Below are 26,674 nucleotides of genomic sequence, written 5' to 3'. Positions count from 1 at the left end.
TTCTCTAAGGTGTTTAATCAATTAACCTTGAAAGCAAAGGTTTTACAAGGTGTTAACTGACCCAAGGAATGGATTTCATCAAAATAAGTTGCTTTTGTCCTCAAAAGTTAAATAATCTAGATAGAAAATTAATTCCATTTGTACACTCACAAACACTATGAGACTTTAGACTGTTAAACATGCAATTCAAATTTTAATTCCTAGCTCCCAAGTGGAATTTTGGAGCTTAGGGTTGAAGAATTGGGGAGAGAGGCAGGGAAGGGGATTGGTGGGGGTTTGTTTGCTTGTTTGGTTGGTTTTTTTATCTATAGATATTAGGTGAAGTTATTTGTAAATACTTTGTTGGATCACTAGATACCAAAGCCTGCTCCCCGACTGGGGGGGGGGGGGGTGGTGGTGGTGGTGGTGGTGGAATTACTAAAAGTAATCTCCACCACAACATGCTTACCTTGAATTTTCCCATGCATCCTAAAAACCAATTCATCTAAGTCATAAATTTGGGCTATAATATTGAAAATTAATGTCAACAGCTGCAAGAATTTTTTACAACATCTGTAGGTTGTCAAACATTCTTCTGTTTACACCTTTATTTTCTGATTTTGTTCTATAACTTCATACACTTTTTGTTATGTAACAAAATGTAGATGTAGGTCTACTACTGTAAAGAAATAAATTCTTACACTTTTTTCCTTAAAAATCATTCTAAAATGCCACATATGTTCACTATTTTATGTTTGTCGTGTTCATGCATTTGTCAAAGTTTACACAAAATACTGACAAAACCCAGAACTGGCCTGTGTTTTATGGTATTTATCTCAACATCACACTTCAATTTTTGAATACAAGCTGCCAAGATTTCAATTGTTTAAACCAAAGGTTACACAAACATTATAGCAACCAAATGATTAGAAGACTCTGAATATTTTTCAATGTTCTTTCTGTTTTCAAAATGACTGTATGTGAAAAATAAAGAAAATATTATGATCTTACAGCCACTCATTGGCAACTTTAATGCAAATTCCTGCAAAATAAAACATTTAAAAACAGACAACTTCATAAATTGCTTATAGAAACAACAAATGAGTCTTCTATATGGCATGTTTCTTCCAGTAAGTTAGGTGTCATCAATGATCAAGGGAGCACACACCTCACTCGCAGAGCAGAGAAGCATTCCACTTCAACTCCTCTACTACACCCCCGTTTAACAGTTATTTGAAGGGTGAAGCATGGGGCGGGTAAGACCAGAGTGAGACTGTGAGACAGACAAACTCTTGCCCTTCATTTTAGTAATAAAAGACTGCACTAAAGCTAAATACACATGTGTATACTGGCAGCCACAGAGGTACGTTCACTAAATGGGTGGAGTACATCAATACTGTATAATATTTTGTTACTTATTGTATACATAAAATGACACTCAATACAGATTAAGCGCATGTACCCATACCTAACAGTTTTATACACAAATCTATAAGGCATTATGTACCTGTACTGAAATACACATTACATATATACAATTTAAAATAAAAACAAAATTCCGTGTGTTACTTCCATATTTTTATTAAGTATAAAACTTGTAAAAACAGAAGTCACTGATTTCACGTAACTTATTCTATTAGCAAAATGCCTGTTCTTTCCAACATCAATTTTTTTTTTTTTTTTACTACCTTTCGTCAGTCCACCTCTTTCACAGGCAGGCTAGAGAGCAACTACACAGCAGTATATCACAATTTCTGAACCAGACTTGCTTTATTTACAGCCGTGAGTAGCATACAAGTACATGTCTGCTTTTCATCAAGACAACCAAAAATATTTAGAACACAGAGTTATTAGGAACACTTGGCAACCACAAGGCCGCAATTAACAGTAATGAACACTTAAGAGCAGGCAGAGCCTACCACGTCAACGCTCCAAGAAGCTACATGGTTTCAATAAGATACCTATGTGTGAGCAAACACATGCGAGCATGCCCTGCATTAACAGCAAAAAATGGGAGGACTGAACAAAGGACAGTGACAGGAGACATCCATTAAGAGTAAAGACTGCTTTAGCAGAAGAACGTCCCAGAGACCCAACCAGGACAGGTGGGTTCATACCACTCTCCTTAGCCCTGCCATGGGCTACTTCGTGTGACACCCTTGTTTGGTGTCTGATGCTCTAGTTCTTATGTTTGTGTCCAAAAGGCTGCCACATTTTTATTTACCTATCCGTAAGCCAGATAGCGACCTGACTGAAATCAGACACAGACCAGTTGTCTGCAGGTTGGATACCGTACCATATATTTTTTTCTAAAATATCTACATTGCTATGTAAATGCCATGTAAAAATCTGCTAAAATATGCTAAAACCTCTTCAAGATCATCACAGCTCTTAACATACCTATTTTTGTTGCTGCTGTTTTGCTTCAGGCCTTGACTCGGATTGTGCAGTAGCCCTGTGAGGGCGTGCCTGAGGCTGTGGGCAGCTGGGGGCTGCGGGGCACCCTGGGCTGGCCACAGCAGTGCTTGGAGACCCCATGGCGAGCCCCAAAGCTGCAACCAGCCAGAGGAGCCGGTGGTGCTGCTGCTCCTGTATTTCTGCTTACTCTTGTATGAAAACCGATACCCTTCTATCATTTAATATTTGTAATATAGTATTTAGCAGACACCCTTAAAACAAGGCTGAACTGCACAGAAACACAATGAAGACTTAATTAATATCCCTGCACCCTGCAGTCTAGAAAACAAGTTACATCTATGGCAAGCTGTATAAAAGAAGGGACGACACTATCACATTTTTACTCTGGCATTTTTCATCCCTTTCTACATTAGCACCAAGAGCCCTGGGGCAAACCAGGGGATTCCCTGCAACTGGAGCCCTGGAGATGTAAGTTCGAGATACACATTCATTCACACTCCAAACATGCTGCTCCGATCATAGTGGGACTTGGGGATTATTTTAACTTCTAAATTACTCTTGAGTTTATATTTATGTGTATACATATTTCTCTATATAGCAGGCATATGTATCCGTATCACCCTTGCGCCTCACGTATGCACATGCATATGTGTATACATAGAGGGGAGGAGGAAGTGTGTGAGCACAACACTTGGTGAGAACATTTCTCACTTGGTGAGAAGCTGAGAGGGAGGCCGAAGGCAGATATAGGTATGGACAACACATCATGGGACTCCCATTCCTGCTCATCCTTCTCTTTTCCTTTCTTTGAGTAACAGTCTTGTGCAATACGTATGGAGGGTAGGTCTAAGCAGAAGTCACAAACACTTTCAGCTTACCAGAAGCAGGGTCTCAGAAGTCTGCAGGAAACAGCAATTTAGGAAGTGCCCAGCCACACACAAGCTCATTCCCAAACACCTCCGCTGGCACAGTGCCAGCGTGAAAAGCAGTCATGGTTTTGTGCTGCCTGGTCATCAAAGAAATTCCTCACTAAAACCACAGAGGCAGTTTAACGCAGCTTGAGACAACCACCTTGGTGCCTGGACACACATGCAGAACCAGCCAGACGCCTCTCTGTGGAGACCACTGCACAAACAAATCTCCGTAAGTGATGCAAAAAAGGAATTACTTGGACACTGCCACCTCCACAGGGAGAGTCCTGGCCCAGAGAAGAACGGCCACTGGTATGTCAAGGTGGTCATCTCCCTTGATACCTGCTGAGTAGGTAACTGTGGGCTGGTCTTCTAGCAGCAGTAATAAAACTAAAAAGTCTGCAATGTTGAGTGACACACATGCATGGGCAATCCCGCAAAGAAAGAAATGGTATTTTCTGGATTTCATAAAAAGATGCTTGTGAATGGATTTTTCTGGACTACATGGCCATCCAATGAGATGGGATAGGTACAACAGTATGTTCCTCACAGCAAAGAAAGGAAAAATAAAAACAGATCAGCAATAGAATCTTTTGCAGTGTACTTCCATTTTTTTCCTAGAGAAATTATGTGAGCACCATTGATTCAACCATGTGCAATGATATTCTAGTATCTTGTAATTTCTCGGGAAAGAAACATCATCAGAAAGATTCAGAAATACCAGCTTCTTTTATTAAGTCCAGAACAATTTATGTGGACCCCTGAAAAGTCAGCAGGACAGAAAAACTGTTATTTCTACTTTTTGGGTAATAAACCATGCACCAGAGAAACTATATGATGTGCCCACTGTGACAAAAAAAAAAATCTGCAGTACAGTATGGAATTAAGTCTGGAAGTTTCAAGTCCAAGCCTTAAACACTGGAATCTCCTTTATATAGTCTCACTTAAATACCATGACTATGTGTAGCAGGATGAAAAAGATCAAATTGTTAATAACTGAAGAATTAATAGAATTAAGTGTAGCCCTGTTAAACTCCCATGATTTCTCTTCATGATGTATTTTCTATGTTTTAAAGTGCCTTAAAAATATTTTCAAATACTGCTGTCGTTCAAACATTACTTCCGAGAGTCTCTACTTCAGAGAACCTAAGTCAAACTGAGTAACAAAACGCAGGCCATGAAATAAAAGTCTGAAAGGAGAGAAACCTACTGTAACCCTCCAAAATAAAGACATTTGGCAACATAGTTTTCAACATAAAATATGAGAAATGTTAGTTCATTTAACCTTTATATTGCCAAGAATTTGAATCATATGACACACACAGCTGATATTCTCTCAGGAGTAATAAAATCTGTCTTGTTATTGGACAGTATCTGCAAACCTCTGAATTCTGAGAACTGACTGACAATTTTTAAACTTTATGTGGTGTCAGAATATAATACAAAAGTTATTTGCATAAGAAAAATAAATTTAATATTATTTATAGAATGCCATTGGTTTTAATTTCACATATTGAAGTTTCTTTCACAACAGACTGTATAGTAAGTGCTATAAAGAGGCCCTCATTACACCAAAGTGATACAGAAGAGTCACAAGAGAAATTCTAGAGGCAAAATTAATCAATACTGTCTTTCATCTGCTTTTGGCCATTGTTGGAGAACAGATGCTGGCCCAGATGTACCTTTGTTGTAACCTAATACAGGTTAAATTTTTTAGTTTTGCCCTGGTTGCTACTAAGACTTCCTACAGTTGTTTTTCACACTGTATACTATAAGTATACTTTCAGAATACTCAGTATACTCTACTTGAAAGATAAACATCTGCTTATTGCCACTACGGAAAGCCCTAGTGATCTATTATAAATAATCTAAAGCACTAAAACAATGAATAATTTCTCTACTATTAAAGATATTCTCTCAGTTACACTGCTACAACATGTGTATTCACACAGACGTGACACTGGAGCAAACCAGGTCCTAAAACAGCACTGATGACTTTGTAGGTTGTCAGATTAAATCACATCATTAGAAGACCCCGCCCCTTTCCTACACCTAAAGACCAGAATTTTGGAAGTATTTATGTATTTAACCATTTTATGTGCCTTATTCCCTCTCTAACCACATTTAGCTTAAGTACTCCAGATGTCTGGGGCACATCTGTCTTCCAATTTGACCTGCATTTGCCAAAGAAAAGCATTGATATGCAGTTAGGCAATATTACTGACCAACATCTTACAGAGGAAATGTTATCTTGCAACATTATAGCTTTAAATAAAAAGTTTACCAACGGAAGCTACCAAAGGAAAGTAGTTCATAGTCCTGCACTATCTGAAGAGAATCTTTCCCCAGAAAAAAACAAAAAAAATTTAGGAAGCCTTATTGTTACTGTTAAGTACTTTATGCAAATTGCTTAGAATGTCTTTTTAATATAAAAATTGTTTCTGATTATCAAGTACTCTCCACCTAGCAGTGTGAAAAGTTACCATCTTCAGGCCTCTTTTTGCCTTTACTGACATTTTATCAAATTAAGTGCTACTCTGTTTCAAAATACAGAGTTCACTTGCTACTGCCAGAGGAAAGTCAGAGACACAATTGAAAATCTGGACAAGTCATGTTGTTTTTAATAAATTAATGGAGCAGCATGCAAATTAAGCCTTCAGATGGTTTTTGCCATTATTTCTTGACAAGTATTAAAAATCCATTGTGTTGCTGGAAACATAATTACATAGAAGTGCTTCTCTGGTAAAAAATAGACTTTTTAGTTGAAAAAAAGTTAAGTAGTCTTTTCTGAAATGTGAGAGAAAAACATCATTACAGAAAATTAAAGGGAAAAAACCCTTTTAAAATAGCAATTTATGTGCAACTGAAAATTATTCTGAGGTAGGCACAGCAGCAGATAGCAAACACCATATCAATAGTTTCTGGAGAAATAATTTCACATTTTTCTTATTACAGTGCTATCTGTATGAATAAATTGCCAATCAATATATTAAGCTTTCACAACACTGCAGATAGTTTTTAACAGTAATTTAGTTATATAACATACGGAACAGAATATTCTTTGCTTCGCTATCATAGCTATCAATCACTGCTGTCATAGAGGCTGATTTAAATGCTTGTCGGAGTATACGATTTGTCAGAGGAAAAATTCTTACTTAGGGCACAACAATAAAGTTTTTAGCAAGTGGCCAATGACAACTCCTAGAAGAGATAAAAGCAAATAACTGGGAATTTAATTGCTCTCATCAGAATACATTTGCTTTTATCAATGAGCAATACAATCTCCATGTCATTTTGATCTTCCTACTACTAAGAACGATCAGAAATGTTTCTTTCATTTTCATTTCAGCCCCAGTAGATTGTCAATACTTCCCAGACACAAAAAGACACACTAATGCATGTTTTTAACACTTCGGTGTTGACTTACTGCATCGTGCCTTACCTTAACTGTATTTGTAAAGCCACCTAAAGACTACCGCTAGGCTTGACATGCAGCTGCCTACCTGCTGAATACCTGAAATTCTGTTGTACTATTCCATAGATCGTAGGCCTATTAAAAATTTGCAGCGAGGTCCTGCCCAGTACCTTCAGAGTGTAAATAGTCTAAAGAAGAATAGTTCAAAAGAATGCCACTCTTGGACTGAGAGATTCAAGCTGACAAACACAAGAGATCTGGCAAGCCCAAGTTTTGCCATCTCTAGAGAAATCAGTAAAATACCACCCTCCCTTCCTCCCAGTTGCAAAATGGCTAGAGATCGGATACTGGGGGAAATACAGCCTAAGTAATTTTACACTAAAATAAAACAGCTATTAACTTCAAGCAATGGTATGAATATTTTATTCCTCTTCCTTAATCTATTCTCAAGTACGGGTAGCAGACACGTCACACCAGATTAATGAGACCAGCAACAATATACATGGTGGGATTATTACTAGCATTTGGTTAACACACTGCTCTTCATCTACAAAACAAGTATACAGAAGCTCTGAAAAAGCATCTGGCCTTTATTATTATGGACTCCAGTAAAACAAGAGAATACACTCTATTAAAAGAAAAAACCTGACACTAAACAACCAGGAAAATCTTGAATAGTAACGGAGGGATCTGCAATAAACTTGCAGGATGCAGTCTTCCTGGTTTTGTAATATGTGGCACTGTTCCCAGTAAGACAAAGAATTCACTGCATGTCAATAACAGATTCTTGTTCAAAAGACACTTTCAGAAATGGCTGACCTGTACCTCTTGAAATACACATGGTTTGCAACAACTCACATCATCAGTAGCAGAGGTTTGGTGGCTGGGGAGCATCAGATTTCCTATCTGCATGAGCAAGTGAGCCAGCAGAGACTAGTTATTTCCCAGGGAAAACCATCAGGCTGGGGCTTTGCAGCACACACATCCCAGCTCAATCCAGCAGGAAGAGTAGAGAGCCAGGGCTCTGCCCAACCTATGGACTATGCCCAGGGCCTTCCCTTCTCAGCTTTTCTATCAGCTGCTACACGCCTCCTGGCCACAGCGATATTTTAGTTTGTATCTTACAGAAGCCAATGGGAACATGCAATAATGTTAACAGAAAAATCTGTGACCAGACGTTTGGTGGTACGACTGAGGTAGTTTCTACAATTCCAATAGTTCGGTGAGGTCTTAAAACAATACTGCAATCTAACTCCGCCCCCAAAAAATCCATCATAATTAATTTGGTATTTCCCTAAAGCTTGACTACATCTACAGTTAAGACCACGTTTCTTAAATAAGATTTTTGTATCTTTTTAACAGACACTGTTTAAATTACTTGGTCTTATGACCTGCAGCTAACAGAACTCATGTCTTTACAGCAAAATGCTGACTTGCTGAGTCCCGCTGCAGCAAGGGCAAACTTAAGTAAGTTCTTGATAATATTTGTTTTCTTGAACCGATACAGGGAAGCTCCAAAATGTCACAATTTACACATTGTTCCAAATAATACAGTTGAACAAAGTGCACAGACAAATCATAAATCATGCTTTTATCTTAATAAATAATTTCATACGTCATAAAAGTAGATGTACTAAATACTTGCTTCTAACTAGCTGCCCAGTGTCAGGAGTTCAGATGTTTTCATATTGGCCAAGCTTACTCCTGAGAAATGGAAACTTCTATTTTATATTTCCAAAGATATGAAAATACCATTGCGGGGGAAGCATAGAAACTATGCCTCCTTCCTTAATCTATCTGTTTCCTCTGCATGATTTGAGTTATATTTGCTAGCTTAATTGAGGAAAAAACCCATTCTATTTTAACTTCAGTAAGACTTCAGACACATTCATTTCTATGAACATTAAGGTCCTTCTTGGGTCTTCACATCACTGGGAAGAAAAATAACATTTTTCTCCGAGAGGAAAACTGGGTTTTATTGCTTTATTAAAAGCTGATGTCAGTATTTCTTTCCTCAGCAAAGGAAATTTCCTCAACTCTCCATTTTCTTCTGCCATCTGTTTTGTACTAAGATACAGCAAATAAAGGGGATTTGCATTTTGTTCCTATTGCATAAAAACATCTCAATTTTTTTATCCCAGGAACAATCAAAAAAGTAGAGGCAAAATCTGTGGCACATCTAGACAATTCTGTTTTCTGGTTTGAAAGAAAATTTCTAGCTCTGAAATACACAGCAGGCACACAGTATTCCACTGGTCATGACTTTGGGCAGAGAAATGCAGTTTCACAGATAACTTCAATTTTTCTTCCAACTCTGAGACTAAACTTAGAGCTTGGAAAAGGCCAATGCCTGTGCCAAAAAAGCACACTCTGGTACATGCTGTGCAATTTTAGCCAGCTGACCTCAGTTTTCATCTGCTAACTGCAGGTAATTTTACTCCAAAGACCACTGCTTAGGCAAAGTTGGATTTTGTTCCAAACACTAGAAAAATATCTACTGTGAACAAACAAGAAATACAACAAGACAACAGAACTTACATACTGGGTTGCATTTGCTCAGTCAATGTTAATTTATTTCTATACTTAAGTGAAAGCTGTATTTAGCACTCACTTTTGTAAAAACATGGGTCAACAAACTGCTACAAAATAATTTCAACAGTTTTTAGGTTAGAGGAGAGTGGGGTTAAAATACCAATGTCTCAATCAAATCCCTAATTTTACAAAATAACTTAGGGGCAACAAGAGGCAAATTATAACCAAATGTGATCACGCTACAAATTAAAAAAAATACTACTACATTCTCAGATATCAGACTGAAAACACTGATGTCTAAAATATTTCTGACAGTGAATTGCCAACAAGTAAAGCTAAAACAGAACAGTTATTCAAATGAAAAAGAAGTCATCCACTTGTTTTACTCTCATAGGTAGCTGCCACTGTATGATGATGCTTATTCAGCACAAAATTATTTAATTTAACAGTAGAATAACTTAGTAGATGAACTGCAAACACCTTCAGTGAGTCTCTGACCAAGTAAGATGTCACTGTGACAAACAGAACTACCACCATGAACCATGGCAGCAGAAAGTATGCTTTCTTCTTGAAGTATGTTCACACTTGTGATGACAAAGAGGACAAACCTATTAAGAAAAATAAATTCAATACTTACCAAAACTAAATTATATCTATATTATTAATAATGGGAATGGTTTTCTTTCTGCTTTTCATATCAGGCAGATCGGTATAGACCTGCGCGTTTTTTCCTTTATCCTTTCAACAACAGAATACCTTAAATCCACTGTCAAGTAGCATCTGCTACATCACTGTAGTACACAGTCCTACAATTTAATTTTTTTTGCTTCTCCACATCACTCTCAACAACTTTTTGCTTTTCAACATGTCAAAACAAAGACAACCAAAGAAGAAAACCTGCACATACTGTACCTGCAAAGCACAGTTCATCATTCGCACGATATAGTCAAACTGCTGATGGTCCAGTATTGCTCGATTTTGTTTAACATGCAGGCCTAATTCCTGTGCCAGGCAGTGCCGAGCTGCCTTTCCTTTTAGGGCTCTCAGAGCTGCCGGCAGGGTCTGGAGACAAGAAAATCTAACTTTATGAAAGTGAAATTAAATGGCACTATTCATACTGAATAACATTCATTCTTTATTAAGAAACTGCAAGTGACAGTACAGTAGAGGTAACTTTGGAAATGACTCATTAGCTCAAATATCAAACTTTCACATAATAGTTAGTTTAGCTTGAGTCATTAAGTATTAAATTTTTCCCATGTTTTTTTCAAATGCATGAAGCAGCATTTCTCACCTACATCTGTAAATAGGAATGATTGAATACGGACAGGCATTGAATGGATGTGAAATCAGAAATGGATTATTGTGCATGAAAGCAAATGCTCTATTCTGTACCAGCCAGGCCAGGTCTCGAGTTAACCTATCAAGGCCAAACAGCATGTTTTCTGATAAGCAGTGAATGACAAATGGCTTTAGAAGTGGCATACCTCCCATAGCAATGAGGCCACAAGACTGTTATGCAGTTTACCCTAAACCAGTGCCAATGTAATATTTATGCCAATGTTTTAAAGATGCAACAAGTGCTACATCAGTGATTATCAACTGTGGCCCTTTAGACTAGATTTAATGGGTGGTAACAGATAAATAAGAAAAGGTAGCCTAGTGTCTAAGGCCAAATTTACCATGCAGGGGGACAAAAAACTACTGAAATTTTCCAAGTGCCTGTAAGTTGAATGAGGTTAAAAACTACCATGTTACACATGCATCAAAAGAGCTACACATTTTATTATGACTTTTCCCATATGCATTTCCATAACGTAACTTCTAAGTCAAGAAACACTCATTTTCTATCTTGAGCTGCACAGCCTCAGAGATATACAGGTGATACTTTTCTGAGAAATCAAAAAATTTCTTAAAATAATTTTACAGTCATTTTCATATGTAGAATTAGATTTGAGAGTAAGTTTGAGTAATTGTTCTAGAATCAATAACTGAAAACTGTATGGGTAGAATCTATAAAACCTGGCAACTTCTTAATGTGAAAAAATAAGAATGTCAGGGATGACAACTCATTAGTACATTTTAGTGAAGACAGGCATGTCAAGCATTTACATTCATCTCTGAGTTCTATCAAATTATTGATTTTTAAAACCAGCAAAATTTACTGTACTGAGAACTTCAAAAGAGTATTGGTTGACAAACACTGAAACATCTATGTATGTCTTTTGTTTACATTCCTCCTAATCAATACTGCTAGACCAATATATACACCTTTTAAAAAAAAAAAACACGTGGATAATACTATTTATAATGGTAATATAAACTAGCAAAAAGGGCATCAACACACCCACATAGTATTACAAACAGGTTTTCAAATCCATTAGCTTCATATTACACACAGTATTGCATTTAAATGATTACTTTTATTGCTTAATTCATTCATTTAAATGGTTAAAATAATCATTAGTATTTGAAACAAGACTTCAAAATGTACTTTGTGACAAGGTCAGTCTCCATTTTCTCATTAACAGAATGGAGGCTTATTTGGGAAAGTTAAAATTTCACTTTATTACCTTCTCAGTCTCCAAAAATTTGTTTTCAAAAATGAATGAGATGCAGTTTCTAACAACTTCCAGCCTTTGTGCACTGTTGAAAACTGTGCTTCCTTTTTCCATTATTGAAACTAATGAAGAGAAAGAAGAATATACATCTGTGAAATGTCTTCTGCAAGAACCACAAAGAATACCAGAGAATTACTGTGCCCTCCATTTTGTTCTGTAAAGCAAATACCATTAGTAGGCATATACAGATGGGAAGATAAAATCCTAAATCTTTGTTTTTCCTGTAGTAGCTGAAGAAAAGAGTGCTCTGAACTTTAACTACAGCAGTTGATTCTCTTTACTACTTGTTCTACTTGTCTCATACACACACAAAGAGATTCCAACCTCTAAGATACTAATGAAATATATAAATAAATACAAATTAATAAAAAAAATATATATATGTGTGTGTGTGTTCTGCGGTGAACTATGCAACTTTGCATATTTTGTAGCAGTGGATAACTATTTCTCCCTAAAGAATTCATTGGCCATGTCAAGAATTCTGTGACATGGAATAAACCTGACAAACCTGTTCACTTATCTAGATTCCAATTTGCTGAGATCTAAAGAGTATATTCTTAATGCAGTGTTTTGCTCTGAATTTTCAGGAAAATCAGAATGGAAGAACTAACGTTCTCTTTTTCTCTTTATTATCAAGTAAATAGAATATAAATGCAGAGTATGCCCGTCTTATAGATAATAATGAGCTCCTAATATCCAAGGATTTTGACACACAGGACAGCAGCAAGTACGAGTGTGAAAGCTGTTCCTTGAATAAAAAAAAAAATTGACATAAAAATAACATTATTAAAAGAAAACCTTCTCTTGCACCTAGCCTTTTAAAGAAAGACAACAGAACACAAGCACATACTCTTTAAATTTTCTGTAAGTAACAGATTCAATGATACAGTCAACAGCAAAGGCAGGTGAATAGAGTTTATCTTCTTACATAAACCCAAACAGAAACAGGCCCGGAAGGGGCCTCAAGAGGCCATCTAGTTCATCCTGCTGTCCCTAGACAGGATCAACTGTATTTATGTTATTTCTCATGTTTGTCTAATACGTTCCCAAAGTTCTGCGATAACAGAGACTCCATGGCTTCACAAGAAATCCATTCAACTGCTTCACAATCCTCATTTTGCCAAGTTTTTCCTGACAAATAACTCTACTTTTGTGCTGCAATTAAACCCATTATCTCTTATCATTACAGATTATTCCCTTTCTTTTTTTAACATCCTCTTATGTAATTAAAGACTGCTATTATGTGTTCCCTCAGTCTTCTATTTTTCAGTCTAAACAACGCTCCATCTTTCCTTGTAGGTCACATTCTCCAGACCGCTGGTCATTCTTGTTGCTTTCTTCTGGACTCGCTCCAACAGAACCAAAAACAGAGACAGTCTTCCAGTGTCCAAAAATGGATACAAACAGTCTGGCTGAGGTCTCACTGAGTACCACGAAAGGATTTCTCCATAGGGTTCACTGACTGTGCTCCTGTTTATACATCCTACTAAGATGTTTGTCTTTTTTGCAATAGCTTGATATAGTTGGATCATGTTTGCCCTACGATCATTATGATCCCCAAATTAATTTCTGAAGAACTGTTGCCTAGTCAGCTGATCAGGCCTATGCAAGTGCAATACCTTATTTGAAGAACAGTTAGGGAAGGACAAAATTCAACAGAGACTAGATCTCTAATTTTTCAAGATTGATTTGAATTCTAATCCCATCCTTAAAAAGTTTTGCAAACTATGTCAGCTTCACTGTGTCCTGCAAGTTTACTAAACGTACTTGTTTACACCATCATTTACATTGATGAATATGACTATGACTAATGGAATTTTTCTGGCATTAAAATGGAATTGGCAGGCCTACAACATCTACATCTGTTCTTTATATTTAAATATAGGTATATTTATTTTGAGACAGATGCTATGTTTGTTCCTTGCCTTTTTCCAGTAATTTACATGTCTTCCACCAGTGTCAAAAGAGAAACCCTAACACTTCAAGGCCTGGTTCAGCCAGTCCTACAAAGCAACCTATGGTGATATTCATCAGACCTAGATGAGTAGACAATATCTAATTTAATAGCTCAATCTAACTCAGATCAAATCCTTTTTTCTTGTTAGTAATTATGCCACTCACTCTGGATGTTTGACTTAGTAAAGGCTGGTGCAAAAGGGCTTTTAAAATTGCGAAGGCAAACAGGCAAGTCTATGTACTAAAGTTTACTACAGTCGCTAAAAATACTGTATTCACATGAAATTGGGAGCAACACATTGCAGCCATGCTAATTATACATTCAACTTGTGAGACAGGATGACAAACAGGTAAGTTGGGGAACAAGTAAACATACCAACAGGGGGACCCGCTGGAACGACGCACTTCTTGTCCCCACGGGTGGCAGGGGGTGCACCCTGACTCCTTGCGAGGCCTTCCTGGAGGAGCTCCTGCACCCGGCACTCATTGATCCGGGGGAAAGGGAGGATGTGAACCCGCAAGTGGGAGCCTTCCGTAGGCCGCGGCACTTTCTGGAACGCTATGTGGGGATTGGGATTCTCCTGCAGGTCGGAAGCAAAAGGTTACACACAAATGTGTTGCACAGTGTTACCATCTGTCTCATCCAATTCTATTGCTGTTTTGTGTATCTGCCATACCTGAGAGATTAAGAAGCCAAGTACCTAATGCAGCCGACTAATATCAAGTTTCATATCACCCTTGATTCATTACCCAATACTTCCAACTTTGTAAAGGCTTTTATAAAATTATTTCTGTCAACATGCAAAATTCCAAAATCAAGAGAGCAAAAGAAAATCACTGCTTAACTTAGGTTGATTTTATGCAGCTTAATGAATATTTAGGACTTGACTAGAAATTACTTTGACAATCAACCTATTAATTAGAGAGAGGGTTGAAGAATATTAAAACATACAATCTCTTCACCAAGTACTGAGAAATAGTCTCATCTTGATGAAGACTACGAAGGGAAAATTCATTTTTGTACCATGTTGTATCAAACTATGGCTGTCCCTCATTAGGGACCAATTTTCTATCTTCTGTATGTCCCATAAAAATATGTCACATAGCTCATTGTTTGCACTAAAAAAATGAAAAAAGTTAGTATAGGTGATCAGAGAGAGTAAATGATGGGCCTAAACTACAAGGAAAGTAAAAAGAAGCTGTCACATCAGATTTTGGGGTGTTCTCCAAGGATAGAAGAGATTTCTATTGTTGCAAAACTATCAGAATTTCCACTGTGAAAATAAATGTTTGCCTGTGTGATTTTTCACTCACTCTTTTATGGTCTTTTTTTCCTTTTTCTTTGAAAGAAAATGTGATAAGCAGCCCCAAAGAAAGTTTTTATCCTTGCTTTTGGGTTTTCTTGCAGAGGTCTTCAGAATTAAAAAAATATAAAAAAATCAAGTTTCACATTGCAGAACACTGACTTAGCTGTTTTACCAAAATAACTGCTGCATCTGCTACTACGTAATTATTATATTTGTCTTGATCTTGACATTATCATGCAATATTGAAGACATTAGCAAAATACTCCCTGTTCCGTACAAAGAAATGTGAATGCATGTGGGATATTTGAAGACTTGCTCTATGTAGGTAAACTCTGTTGGTGTTTGTCAATATGCAGTATCAGTGCAATATGTGTTCCTATATGTGGACATGCATCTTCTGCCTCTGGAGTTCAGCAACCAGAAAGACCATGTACATCACAAACTTCTAAGTTTCACTCAATTGCCTCCACATTGATTTCAGCTTGTTTAAAAAAAACTTTCCAGAAAGATATCCTGAAGAGAGCATGATATGAAAATTCACCATTTCTTTCCTCATTTTTTTCCTCAAATGGTTGATCATCTCTCCTGTTTGGTTTTGTTTTGTTTTTTTTTTCTTTTCTGGCTTCAGGTTGTACCTTTTCCAAAATACAGCTGAGATCTACACATTCCATGAGAATTCTACCACCATTCACAGGATCACACCTCAAGTCTTGAGGAGTGTAACGATCAATCAAACAAACCAGGATATTTTAATCTCTTCATTTATATACCAGGTGTTATCATTAATTATGTTTGAACTTACTGTTATCCAATTTGACTCCATGCTGTTATTTATTACTGGCTATGTACCACTGCCAAAGAGTGCTACTCATTCAAGTAGGTTTCTGTTCTACAAGCACAACTAGCATGCAATAAAACTTGTAAACGGGAGCTAGCTTGATACTTTCATTCACAGGAGCAAAAGGGAACAAGGAGATCAAATGCATCAACTTGAGAAACAGCAGTCAAAACAAACCAGCTACTTAGCCATACACATTCTCTGCCGAGGTAAGTTTAATGAAACAAGCAAAAAATCTAGCTAGGGGAATGAGAGCAGCAGATGCCAGAAGCAGCAAGGCAGGGAAAGGGAACACAATCTCTGCAGGGGATAACAGATGACATAACAGAAAAAGCCAGAAAGGGAGAATAACTATTCCACATTCAATTTCACAGTGAAGAGAAATCCAGAGGAAAGATACAGAAAGGGTTACTTTAATCTTGCCCATCACAAACCTAATCTCAGCTGTACATGGTATTAGGAATGTAGGTCTAATGTCTTCAACTACTGAAGCAGCATATGCCAAAAGATTGTCTAGATCTTCCACTTGTACCAGCCAGACTAATACAAACATTATCTCTCCCTAACAAACCTTGTTTGTCATACATATCTACATTGTTACAGCTACAATACAATGACTATTTAAACTCTCGAACAAGATGTCAAAATATGTCATGCAGTGAGTTCGAAATCAGGCAGCTCTAGGCATAACTTCAGAAGCAATGTTACTCACCACAGTGCTTTATTCAAAGATAGCTGTATGCGTAACTACTAAAAATCTGACTTTTAAATACACTGTCATTGACAGTGGTAGTGATGAATCACAATGGTATAAATAAATCTCGTCATAAGAAAAGACTAAAATGAATTAGTTCTGACACTGATTTTAAGAAATAACCTAAGAGAAAAGTTGCACATATGCACATTCACTTATGCTTTATAGGCTCTTTCATTCTAAAAATGATCTATATCCACTAAAAAACAAATACAAGTGTTTGCCATCTCCTTTGGAGTAATTTAGTATCATAATACTGATGTGATGTGATGGTTGGAGGCGATCTTGGGCATAGCAAGCGCAAAATGATAGACGTTTTGATTCTCAGAGAAGTAAGGAGAGGGGGCAGCAGAACTGCCATCTTGGACTTCTGGAGGGCAGACTTTGGCCTGTTTAGGAACCTGGTCAACAGAGTGCCTTGGGAGGCAGTGGTGAAGAGAAAAGGAGTCCAGGAAGGCTGGACATTCTTCAAGAAGGAAATCTTAAACGTGCAGGAGAAGGCTCTCCCCATGTACTGAAAGACAAACCAGTGGGGAAGAAGACTGGCCTGGCTGAACAGAGAGCTTTGGCTGGAACTCAGGAAAAAGAGAGTTTATGACCTCTGGAAAAAGGGGCAGGCAACTCAGGAGGACTACAAGGATGTTGTGACGTTACACAGGGAGAAAATTAGAAGTGCCAAAGCCCAACTAGAACTTAATCTGGCTACTGCCATAAAAGACTATTAAAAAAATGTTTCCATAAATACATGAGCAACAAAAGGAGGGCTAAGGATAATCTCCATCCCTTACTGGATGTGGGGGAAACATAGTGACAAAGGATGAAGAAAAGGCTGAGGTACTTAATGCCTTCTTTGCCTCTGTCTTTAATAGTCAGACCAGTTGCTCCCCAGGCACCCAGCCCCCTGAGCTGGAAGACAGGGACGGGGAGCAGAATGAAGGCCCCATAATCCAAGGGAAAATGTTTATCGACGTGCTACACCACTTAGACACACAAAAGTCCGTGGGGCCAGATGGGATCCACCCAAGGGTACTGAAGTAGCTGGTGGAAGTGCTCACTAAGCCATTTTCCATCCTTTATCAGCAGTCCTGGCTAACCAGAGAGGTCCCAGTTGACTGGGGGTTAGCAAATGTGATGCCCATCTACAAGAAAGGACAGAAGGAGGATCTGGGGAACTCCAGACCTGTCAGTCTAACCTCAGTGTTGGAGAAGGTCATGGACCAGATCATCTTGAGTGGCATCACGTGGCACATACAGGACAACCAGGCGATCAGGCCCAGTCAGCATGGGTTCATGAAAGGGCGGTCCTGCTTGGCTAACCTGATCTCCTTTGATGACAAGGTGACCTGCTTAGTGGATGAGGGAAAGGCTGTGGATGTTGTCTACCTAGATATCAGTAAAGCCTTTGACACCTTTTCCCACAGCATTCTCCTGGAGAAACTGGCTGTGCACAGCTTGGATGGGTGTCCTCTTTGCTGGGTAAAAAACTGGCTGGGTGGCTGAACCGGAAGAGTTGTGGTGAATGGAGTTAAATCTAGGTGGTGGCCAGTCACAAGTGGTGTTCCCCAGGGCTCAGTTTTGGGGACGGTTCTGTTTCATATCTTTATCAATGATCTGGACTAAGGGATCAAGTGCACCCATAGTAAGTTTGCAGATGAAGGGCGTGAGTGTTGATCCACTTGAGGGTAGGAAAGCTCTACAGAGGGATCTGGACAGGCTGGATCGATGGGCTGAGGCCAACTGTATGAGGTTCAACAAGGCCAAGTGCTCATTCCTGCACTTGGGTCACAACAACCCCATGCAATGCTAGAGGCTTGGGGAAGAGTGGCTGGAAAGCTGCCCAGCAGAAAAGGACCTGGGGGTGTTGGTTGACAGCCGGCTGAACATGAGCCAGCAGTGTGCCCAGGTGGCCAAGAAGGCCAACAGCATCCTGGGTTGTATCAGGAATAGTGTGGCCAGCAGGAGCAGGGAAGTGATTGTCCCCCTGTAGTCGGCACTGGTGAGGCTGCACCTCGAATACTATGTCCAGTTTTGGGCCCCTCAGTACATGAAACACCTTCAGGTGCTGGAGCATGTCCAAAGAAGGGCAACAAAGCTGATGAAGGGTCTAGAGCACAAGTCTTATGAGGAGCTGCTGAGGGAACTGGGGTTGTTTAGCCTGGAGGAAAGGAGGCTGAGGGGAGACCTGATTGCTCTCCACAACTACCTGAAAGGAGGTTGTAGTGAGGTGGGTGCTGGTCTCTTCTTCTAAGTAGAAAGTGATAGGATGAGAGAAAATGGCCTCAAGTTGTGCCAGGGGAGGTTTAGATTGGATATTAGGAAAAATTTCTTCACTGAAAGGGTTATCGAGCATTGGAACAGGCTGCCCAGGGAAGTGGTTGAGTTACCACCCCTGGAGGTATTTAAAAGACTAGTACATGTTCTGCTTAGGGACACGGTTTAGTGGTGGACTTGGCAGTGGTTAGGTAGTTTAATGGTTGGACTTGACGATCTTAAAGGTCTTTTCCAACCTAAATGATTCTATGATAATAATAATAATTTCCCTGTTTGCAGCAATTTCCCATATTTATGGGATAGTACCACAATAATCATATGCTTATAACACTATTACCCTACCTCCTGGGGAAATCAAAACTTTTAAAAGATAGATTGATTTTAAAGAAACTTTAGTGCATATTGTGTAAATTGTCCTCATTTTTTCTGCTATATCTTCCCCAAATTTGAATTCACTCAGCTCTGCCATCTGATCAAAAAGAACCAGACTAGTTTACTTTAATACTGTCCATTGACTTTCTAATGAAACAAACTGTTCTGAATGTCACAGAACTGTCAACTAATATACCTTTCTGACAGTGTTAACCTGAAAGACAGACCTGAATTTGGAAAATGTATGTTGCTATATACAGCACCACTATTAAATTAGTAGTAGAGAATTTTATACTTATTTAGAAGTTTTTATTTCTGATAACAATTTTAGCCCTTTGTAGAAGATGATTCCATCAGTACTTATCATTAAGAGAATGCTATAGGATGAGGAGGTATACCACAGAATAAACAATATTTTATTACAGATGAAATCTCATAGATGAAATGAATCTATGTAACAAATTCTAATGCCTGACGTTTCTCTTCATTTTGCACAACATACATTCTCTTACTGTAAGCCTGAACTGTCAGTGTAAGGATATCAGTGTTAGGATACTCCAATAAGTATGCTACACCACATTTGGACAAGAGACATTTCATACAGATTTTTAAATGTGAAATGGTTTTAGTCCACACAGATGTATTTGCTCTCTCTTCTAATGTCTACTATTAACAACATAGATTAAAATGTGTATCAATTCTTTCCTTAAAAAAAAAGTATAACAGTCATTTGGCAATTTCAAAGGAAAAGAGCGATGGAGCGAGTAAGTGAATGAGTGTGTCTGAAGACAGACACACCAATTCTGCAACAAAGGACAAATTAAAGCCAGACTAACCTAATTTCCCACACCTTACTATTCACACATTCCATTTACTTGAAATACATAGATGTATTTTTTCCATCCAAAATCTACTGACACAAAAGATTGCTGAATGCACTGGTTGTAAAGTTTTGGATTTCCTATGGAAAAGATACTAATTTTACCCCAAAGATTGCATGGACTCTGACAAAATGCATAGGGCAATTAATTTTGGGGAAAAAAAAAGACATACACAAACCTCCGCCCCCAGCACCCTGGAACATAGCAGTACTTAGTAATTCTTGTGATTTTTTTATAGAAGTGTAGATGTAAATGATAGTTTTGGGGATGTAGGATATAGAAAAGAAAGGGTGATAAAGGTGTTAACTGACTGCATAGTAGATATTGCTCTGTGGATATGAACAACAGGAAGTGTGAGGGGGAGGGAGATTAGCTGATGCCAAAAAAAGAAAAAAAAAAGAAATAACAACAGCAACAAAAAAAACCAGCTAATGGAATGGTAAGAGATTTTACAAAAGCACCATGTAACAAAGGCATGATAGGAAGGCAAGAATGAAAGAAGAAAGGCAGAAAGAAACCTAAAGAGTCCAAGAAACAGGCTGTAAGAAATGAAATAGTGCTTGCTGAGCACACAACCATGGGGACTGGGTTGCACAGCAGGAAAGATCAGCTCAAAGTATATGTTATGCCAAATTGGATGTACAGTTTTAATACGGAAAAGTGTTGAGAGGCAAGAAAAGAGATGTATTTGGCACGGACAGGTTGCAGCAGAGAAAATAACAGTTTATATTACATTATGTGGACACACACTAAGAAAACAGAATGATAAGTAGCAGTAGCCATACAAAAATAAATATTAGCATTAATAAATCAATATTACTATATTGAACTTCCTTCACATGTACACAGTGACACTTAAAGTTCCGAAGTCTTTTGTCGTAATACAGATGATGACTACCACAAGCAGCCATTTCCATTTTCAGATACTGGATCGATCTCAGAAATAAGAATTTTCAGTGTTACTATCTCAACTCTAAAAGTGCAGCAGGTATAGTAAACTTACATTTTTGAAGAGCTGTTCTGCAAGTTCTCGAACATGTTTTATCATTTTTGGTGGATTACCTTCCTCAGCTTTAATTCTTTCGACTTCAAAGGCTACCAACTTCAAAATAAAATAAAAACAAAAGAATAAAAATGTTGATAATTCAACTGAAAATAATTTCTTTCCCATTTAAGTTATGATGTGTTAATCTTAAACTGAAACTGAGCAAAGAAAACTGAACACTGAAAACCGTGTAATGTTATGTTGCTCTGGAATATGAGACATTTTCTTTCACTTTCTTAGAGCTTCTGTTACCAGGTTTTATAGTCCTACCTTACACAGAAAGTCCTATGCACCTAAAACATTCCTTTAACATTTCTAATACCACAATCCATATTTCTCATATATACTACTACTATGAAGAAATAATACCAAACTCTACTTGTACTCTACATTCAAAAAAAACCCAGCACAGTGAAAATATGGCATTACTTTTTAAAAGCAAAAAATGTTTGTCCCAGTTTATTTTGTTGGGTATGTGTTTAATTTAATATTTCTCAATTACTTTCTCAATGTTTCTAAGAATGTAATTAAATTACTCAAAATAATTCTGTACTAGCACATGTGATGCATTATGAAGTTCCAAACCTGACAGTAGGAACAGCATTACCATGATTTATACAACTGTTTAACTTCATATATATGAGCAGGGCATAATTTTATGGAAGTAAGCTAGAAATGTATGCTTAGTAGAAAATGAGAATTGAGAAGTTTAGTATAAACTTTATATAATAAACAGTGAGGATTCAGAAGCATTTCAACAGTTTTTCACATACTGAAGTATCATAGGTACGTTTTAATTTCCTTGGGAATACAGAAACATTTTTCACCTCATCAAAAAGATCACAGGCTCTGAACGGAGGACCCCTCTCTGACACAAAACCAGCAAATGCCATTCCATTGAGAACTTTGGTTAGAAAGTCATTCTCAATTAAGCCTCGCTGCCCCAAGAAGGCTGCCTGCAATAAAGACAGAAAAAAAAAATATGTATTTTATCAGTATCAAAACTACAACCCACTATTTATGTATTAGCAGTTAAACATTTTCACCAGCTTATACTAGTAAGTGGTACTCTCTAATTAAATCTTTTACCTAAATTCAGGAGTGATGCAACAGGAAGTTTGATGCACGCATTTTATAAATCTCGCTGGCAATAAAAGAAAACTAGTACTTTCAAGTATTGTTTTCTAATTACATAAATATGTTTTAAAAATTCCTCAATGATTCCTCAAATGTTTCTTTGTATTAAATTTTAATGTTAACTTTGTTTCACATTTTATCACTGTCCCTGCAATTAGTCCCACTAAAATGCATTCATACAGTGCTTTGTCAAAATGATATGCTTATCACATGTAGATTATTTTATTTTTTTAAACTTTAACACTTGTTCAAAAGGCAAGCTCGTGGGAATAACGCGACACAAAGGAATACTAACTAAATATACAAAACCGCTTCTCTTTTACCTTATGGAAATGAATTACTGGTTCAGCATGAATTCGGATCAGCTGAAGACATGACCGGTATCCTTGGAAAAGTTGTGCAAATAGCCTAAGGAAGATTGCTCGCACTTCTTTATCCTGTAAGCAGTAATTGAATATGCTATGAAAACATTTTCATATTCTAAGCTTTTCCACACTTTGTATAAAGCAATCTGAGAAATGCCTACAGATTCATCAGACAATGCAGCAGTGTAGCACATGGAGATACTTGCACACATATGAAGTTATCTTATGTGAGGCTACAGTTTCACTGACCTGTCCTCAGATGGCAATGACAGATTTAGTACATATTCACCTCTTTATTCCTACTGCTCTTTTCTACACCTGCACAACAGCCTCTGGGCAATGCAAGTGTAACTGTTGGGGTGGTCATGTGGTGAACCATGAAGAAACTGCCATGAGAGAAAACTGGTGCTAAATAAAGGAAAGAGGATATTTTAGCCTAGATTTATTCCCTAAAATAAATGTGGCTCTGCAGCACTACACAAGCAGTGCCATTGGAGTGGGCAGGGGCAGCAGAGAACCATAGGAACCTAAACTGGTATTGCTGCTGCTGCGGGAGCGTCCTGGTTTCGGCTGGGACAGAGTTAATTTTCTTCCTAGTAGCTGGCATAGTGCTGTGTTTTGGATTTAGTATGAGAATAATGCTGATAACACCCTGATGGTTTAGTTGTTGCTAAGTAGTGCTTACTCTAGTCAAGGACTTTTCAGCTTCCCATGCTCTGCCAGGTGCACAGGAAGCTGGGAGGGGGCACAGCCAGAAGAGTTGACCCAAACTGCCCAAAGGGCTATTCCATACCATATGACATCATGCTCAGTATATGAACTGGGAGAAGTTGGCTGGGGAGCAGTGATCGCTGCTCGGGAACTGGCGGGGCATCGGTCAGCGGGTGGTGAGCAATTGCATTGTGCGTCACTTGTTTCGTGTATTCTTTTATCATTATTATTATTTTCTCTTCACTTGCTGTCCTATTAAACTCTCTTTATCTCAACCCACAGGTTTTACTTTTTTGTTTCCGCCCCCCCGCCGATTCTCTCCCCGATCCCACCAGGGGAGGGTGAGCGAACTGCTGTGTAGTGTTTAGTTGCCGACTGGGGTTAAACCACGACCGGGAACCAGGCGCAGAGCAGCACAGACATCACCACAGTCATCCGCTGCGGCGCTGCCGGCTGAGGAGACTGCTCTAAGTTTGCTGAGCTACTTGTTTAGGACTCTTCCAACTCAAATGTCTTCGCTTGCCAATCTACTGCAGCCAAAATAAGCCAGGGTTAGTTTAAAAAGTTTAAGATAGTAGATGTTTAAAGTCCTGGTTTATTTTGATTTAAATGAGTAAGGTAGTGCTTACATAAACATCTATGGGTTAATGGAAATGATGTGAACAGTTGGGGGCAGACTTGGGGCAGTGACATCTTTAGCTGGCCCAGATGCAACTGAAGACTGTGATCAAATCCTGTGCCACCCATGTTACTTTATCTTAGCTCAGGTACCTACTCAGACTGCTGCCACGTCCTAAAAATTGTTTTATGACCTCAGGTTTTATGGTGTCTCAAAGGGCTTTTAAAACAAACTTTAAAAGTTACAAGCAACAAAAAATATTAATGAATCAAGTAAAGAGCTGACCTTAACGAATCAGGTGAACAGCTGATCAGCTAATCAACAAGCAACTACAACCTAAATAAGTTAAAGCTTGTAATTATTTTTTAAAGAAATAAGTTTAGGTATATACAAGATTCTATAAAGCTGTCCTATTGGAATATTTTTCTAGATGTCTGTTTATTCTTCTCTGGAACATGATTGCTGTTATTCTATTTTTAACTTAATTTTGTAAGGGCTCACTTTACTGAGAGATATTCTAATTTTCTTTATGTCCAGGCTGCTCTCTACAATTTTAACAGGCACATTTGTACCCTGACTTTTTGGACTACTTGAAAACATGGTTGTTTCTTTCAGATTTAACAAAATTCTTATTTTGATACAAAATTATATTAACTTATAACTCCACCATTCAAAGTGAGACCTTAGCTGAATTTTGCCATTAGTTTAAATGAGATCTGATGACATTTTCTGTCTTCAGCAATGGAAAAAAAAAATCTTAAAGCAAGAAATAAGAACAACAAATATACTGTACCACTTCAGAGTTTTACATTTTTGAATACACCCACACAAAAAAACCCAAGGTGAGTTCTTAAATTGAATTGGCTTTTGGATTTTAGTTTGGACTACCAACTCATGTTCAATTCTAGACATTCCTACAAGCTAAAACCAGCAGCTTTACCAAGCTGTTAAGTTATCATGGCTTCACAACCGCTTTTAATCTAAATTAACTAGATTCTAGTAGAAAACTTTCTACAGACCTTTTTTGTGTAGACAATTACATATTGTTTCATTCAGGTTGAGGTTCATTAAAGCCAAATCCAATGTTAAAAACCATACAGCTCCTCTCCCAATATGTCCAAGCATACAATACATAATAATTATCATTATTATTGTAAAACCAGTGACTTATGTTTTGCTGACACAGCTAGCACTTCTATCTTTACTCATATTTACTCTAAAATCTAGATCCTGAATGACATTTTTAATGTTTCTGAACGTTTTTTTCTTGGGGGGGTGGGGTGAGGTGTCTATAAGAGAACTTAATTTTAACATTTACACACACACACACAAAAAGACCAGTTTGTCCACTCATGTAAAATTCTGCAGCTTTACTGGTCTACAAAACAGAGAAGGAATAGGTTTAACTTAATAGACAGCAACAGTAAAAGAAAATAAGGTGCTTCCATATTACTACAAATACGTTCATAAAAACTTCTAACCCACTGGAATGCTATTAGAGGGCAGAAGTGATTTCTTTGCTCCATCAATAATACTATAAAGGATATGGACATGGAAAAGAAAACACAAAGCAGAAATTCTGAAAAGAAAGTTCGTCTAAAATTTCAACAGTTTCTACTTAAGAAAGTCAGACATAACACAGAAATCTTACCAGCATTTTTGAGTGTGATAAAGCTGTTCGTGGGGGAGGGAATGCATAATCTGCTGTTTCCAAATCAGGATGCAAAACCTAGAGAATTTTTTAAACAAAATTTTTTTCCCTCATTTTGCTGAGGAAAGGACAAATTATTTTTTTCTTCTTTCTCAAATTAATATTCACTGATGTTAAGTACCTCAAATAATAGATTGCGTTAGATTATGAAGACTGTATGGAAATAAAGGCAGGATTAATTTCTCAGCTTCAGGCTTCTATAAGTGAACTAGTTACCAAAAACTCCTATTACAGTCAATGAAGCTAATCAACATAGTTCGGGATTTTAGAGTTGATTCATCTGAAACAGATTAAGAGACAGAAAATTCTTCTCTTGAAGATAGGATTTGTTCAGAAGCCTCCAAATAAGGTGTTTTCTACCTTAGGACTTTGATAGTAAAAAGACAAACAGAACTACTTTTTTTTTGTGATTCCCTAATGTAGAATCAATCATTCTTGAATATTGCTATAGGGGCATCATACAAATAAACTTTAAAACTAATTGGTTATTAATTTGTTAAACTTCAAGACAATGTACAGTTGAAACGAATCTATGAAAACAGAAAAGAAGCTAAAATGAATAGTAACAATGCTGCCCAAACACTGAGGTTGAACTCTTACTAAAAAAATCATCATTAGGAAGGAAAAATCACTAACTTCCTCTTGAATAGTGAAAAAACATTTTAGTAGTGAATTACTGATGATATTAACTCTAACTTCAGAAAATAAATTCTTCTAAAAACAGGAATGTTGGCAGGAATCATAGTTTTAAATCTCACATTTCCAGTGTGTTTGAAAGCAATTTAACACTGAAACTCATTTTTCATTCTTTAAAAATAGGTGAGAGGATAG

General features: G+C 37.5%; 1 protein-coding gene across 1 annotated transcript in view; it reads right to left on the bottom strand.

Annotated features, from left to right (window-relative positions):
- Nucleotides 1–26,674, bottom strand: part of SBF2 (SET binding factor 2) — a 288,299-nt gene that overhangs the window by 92,535 nt on the left and 169,090 nt on the right. The window contains exons 10-16 of the mRNA XM_075713224.1: nt 25,784–25,861; nt 22,761–22,874; nt 22,128–22,256; nt 21,259–21,357; nt 14,209–14,413; nt 11,829–11,938; nt 10,168–10,317 (exon numbers count right to left, since the gene is read on the bottom strand). Coding sequence (XP_075569339.1) covers nt 10,168–10,317; nt 11,829–11,938; nt 14,209–14,413; nt 21,259–21,357; nt 22,128–22,256; nt 22,761–22,874; nt 25,784–25,861 — 885 coding nt within the window. The remainder of the gene's footprint in view (nt 1–10,167; nt 10,318–11,828; nt 11,939–14,208; nt 14,414–21,258; nt 21,358–22,127; nt 22,257–22,760; nt 22,875–25,783; nt 25,862–26,674) is intronic.

The sequence above is a fragment of the Pelecanus crispus genome, chromosome 6 (genome assembly GCF_030463565.1).
Source record: "Pelecanus crispus isolate bPelCri1 chromosome 6, bPelCri1.pri, whole genome shotgun sequence".
Lineage (NCBI taxonomy): Eukaryota > Metazoa > Chordata > Aves > Pelecaniformes > Pelecanidae > Pelecanus > Pelecanus crispus.
This window is presented reverse-complemented; position numbering and strand designations above follow the sequence as displayed.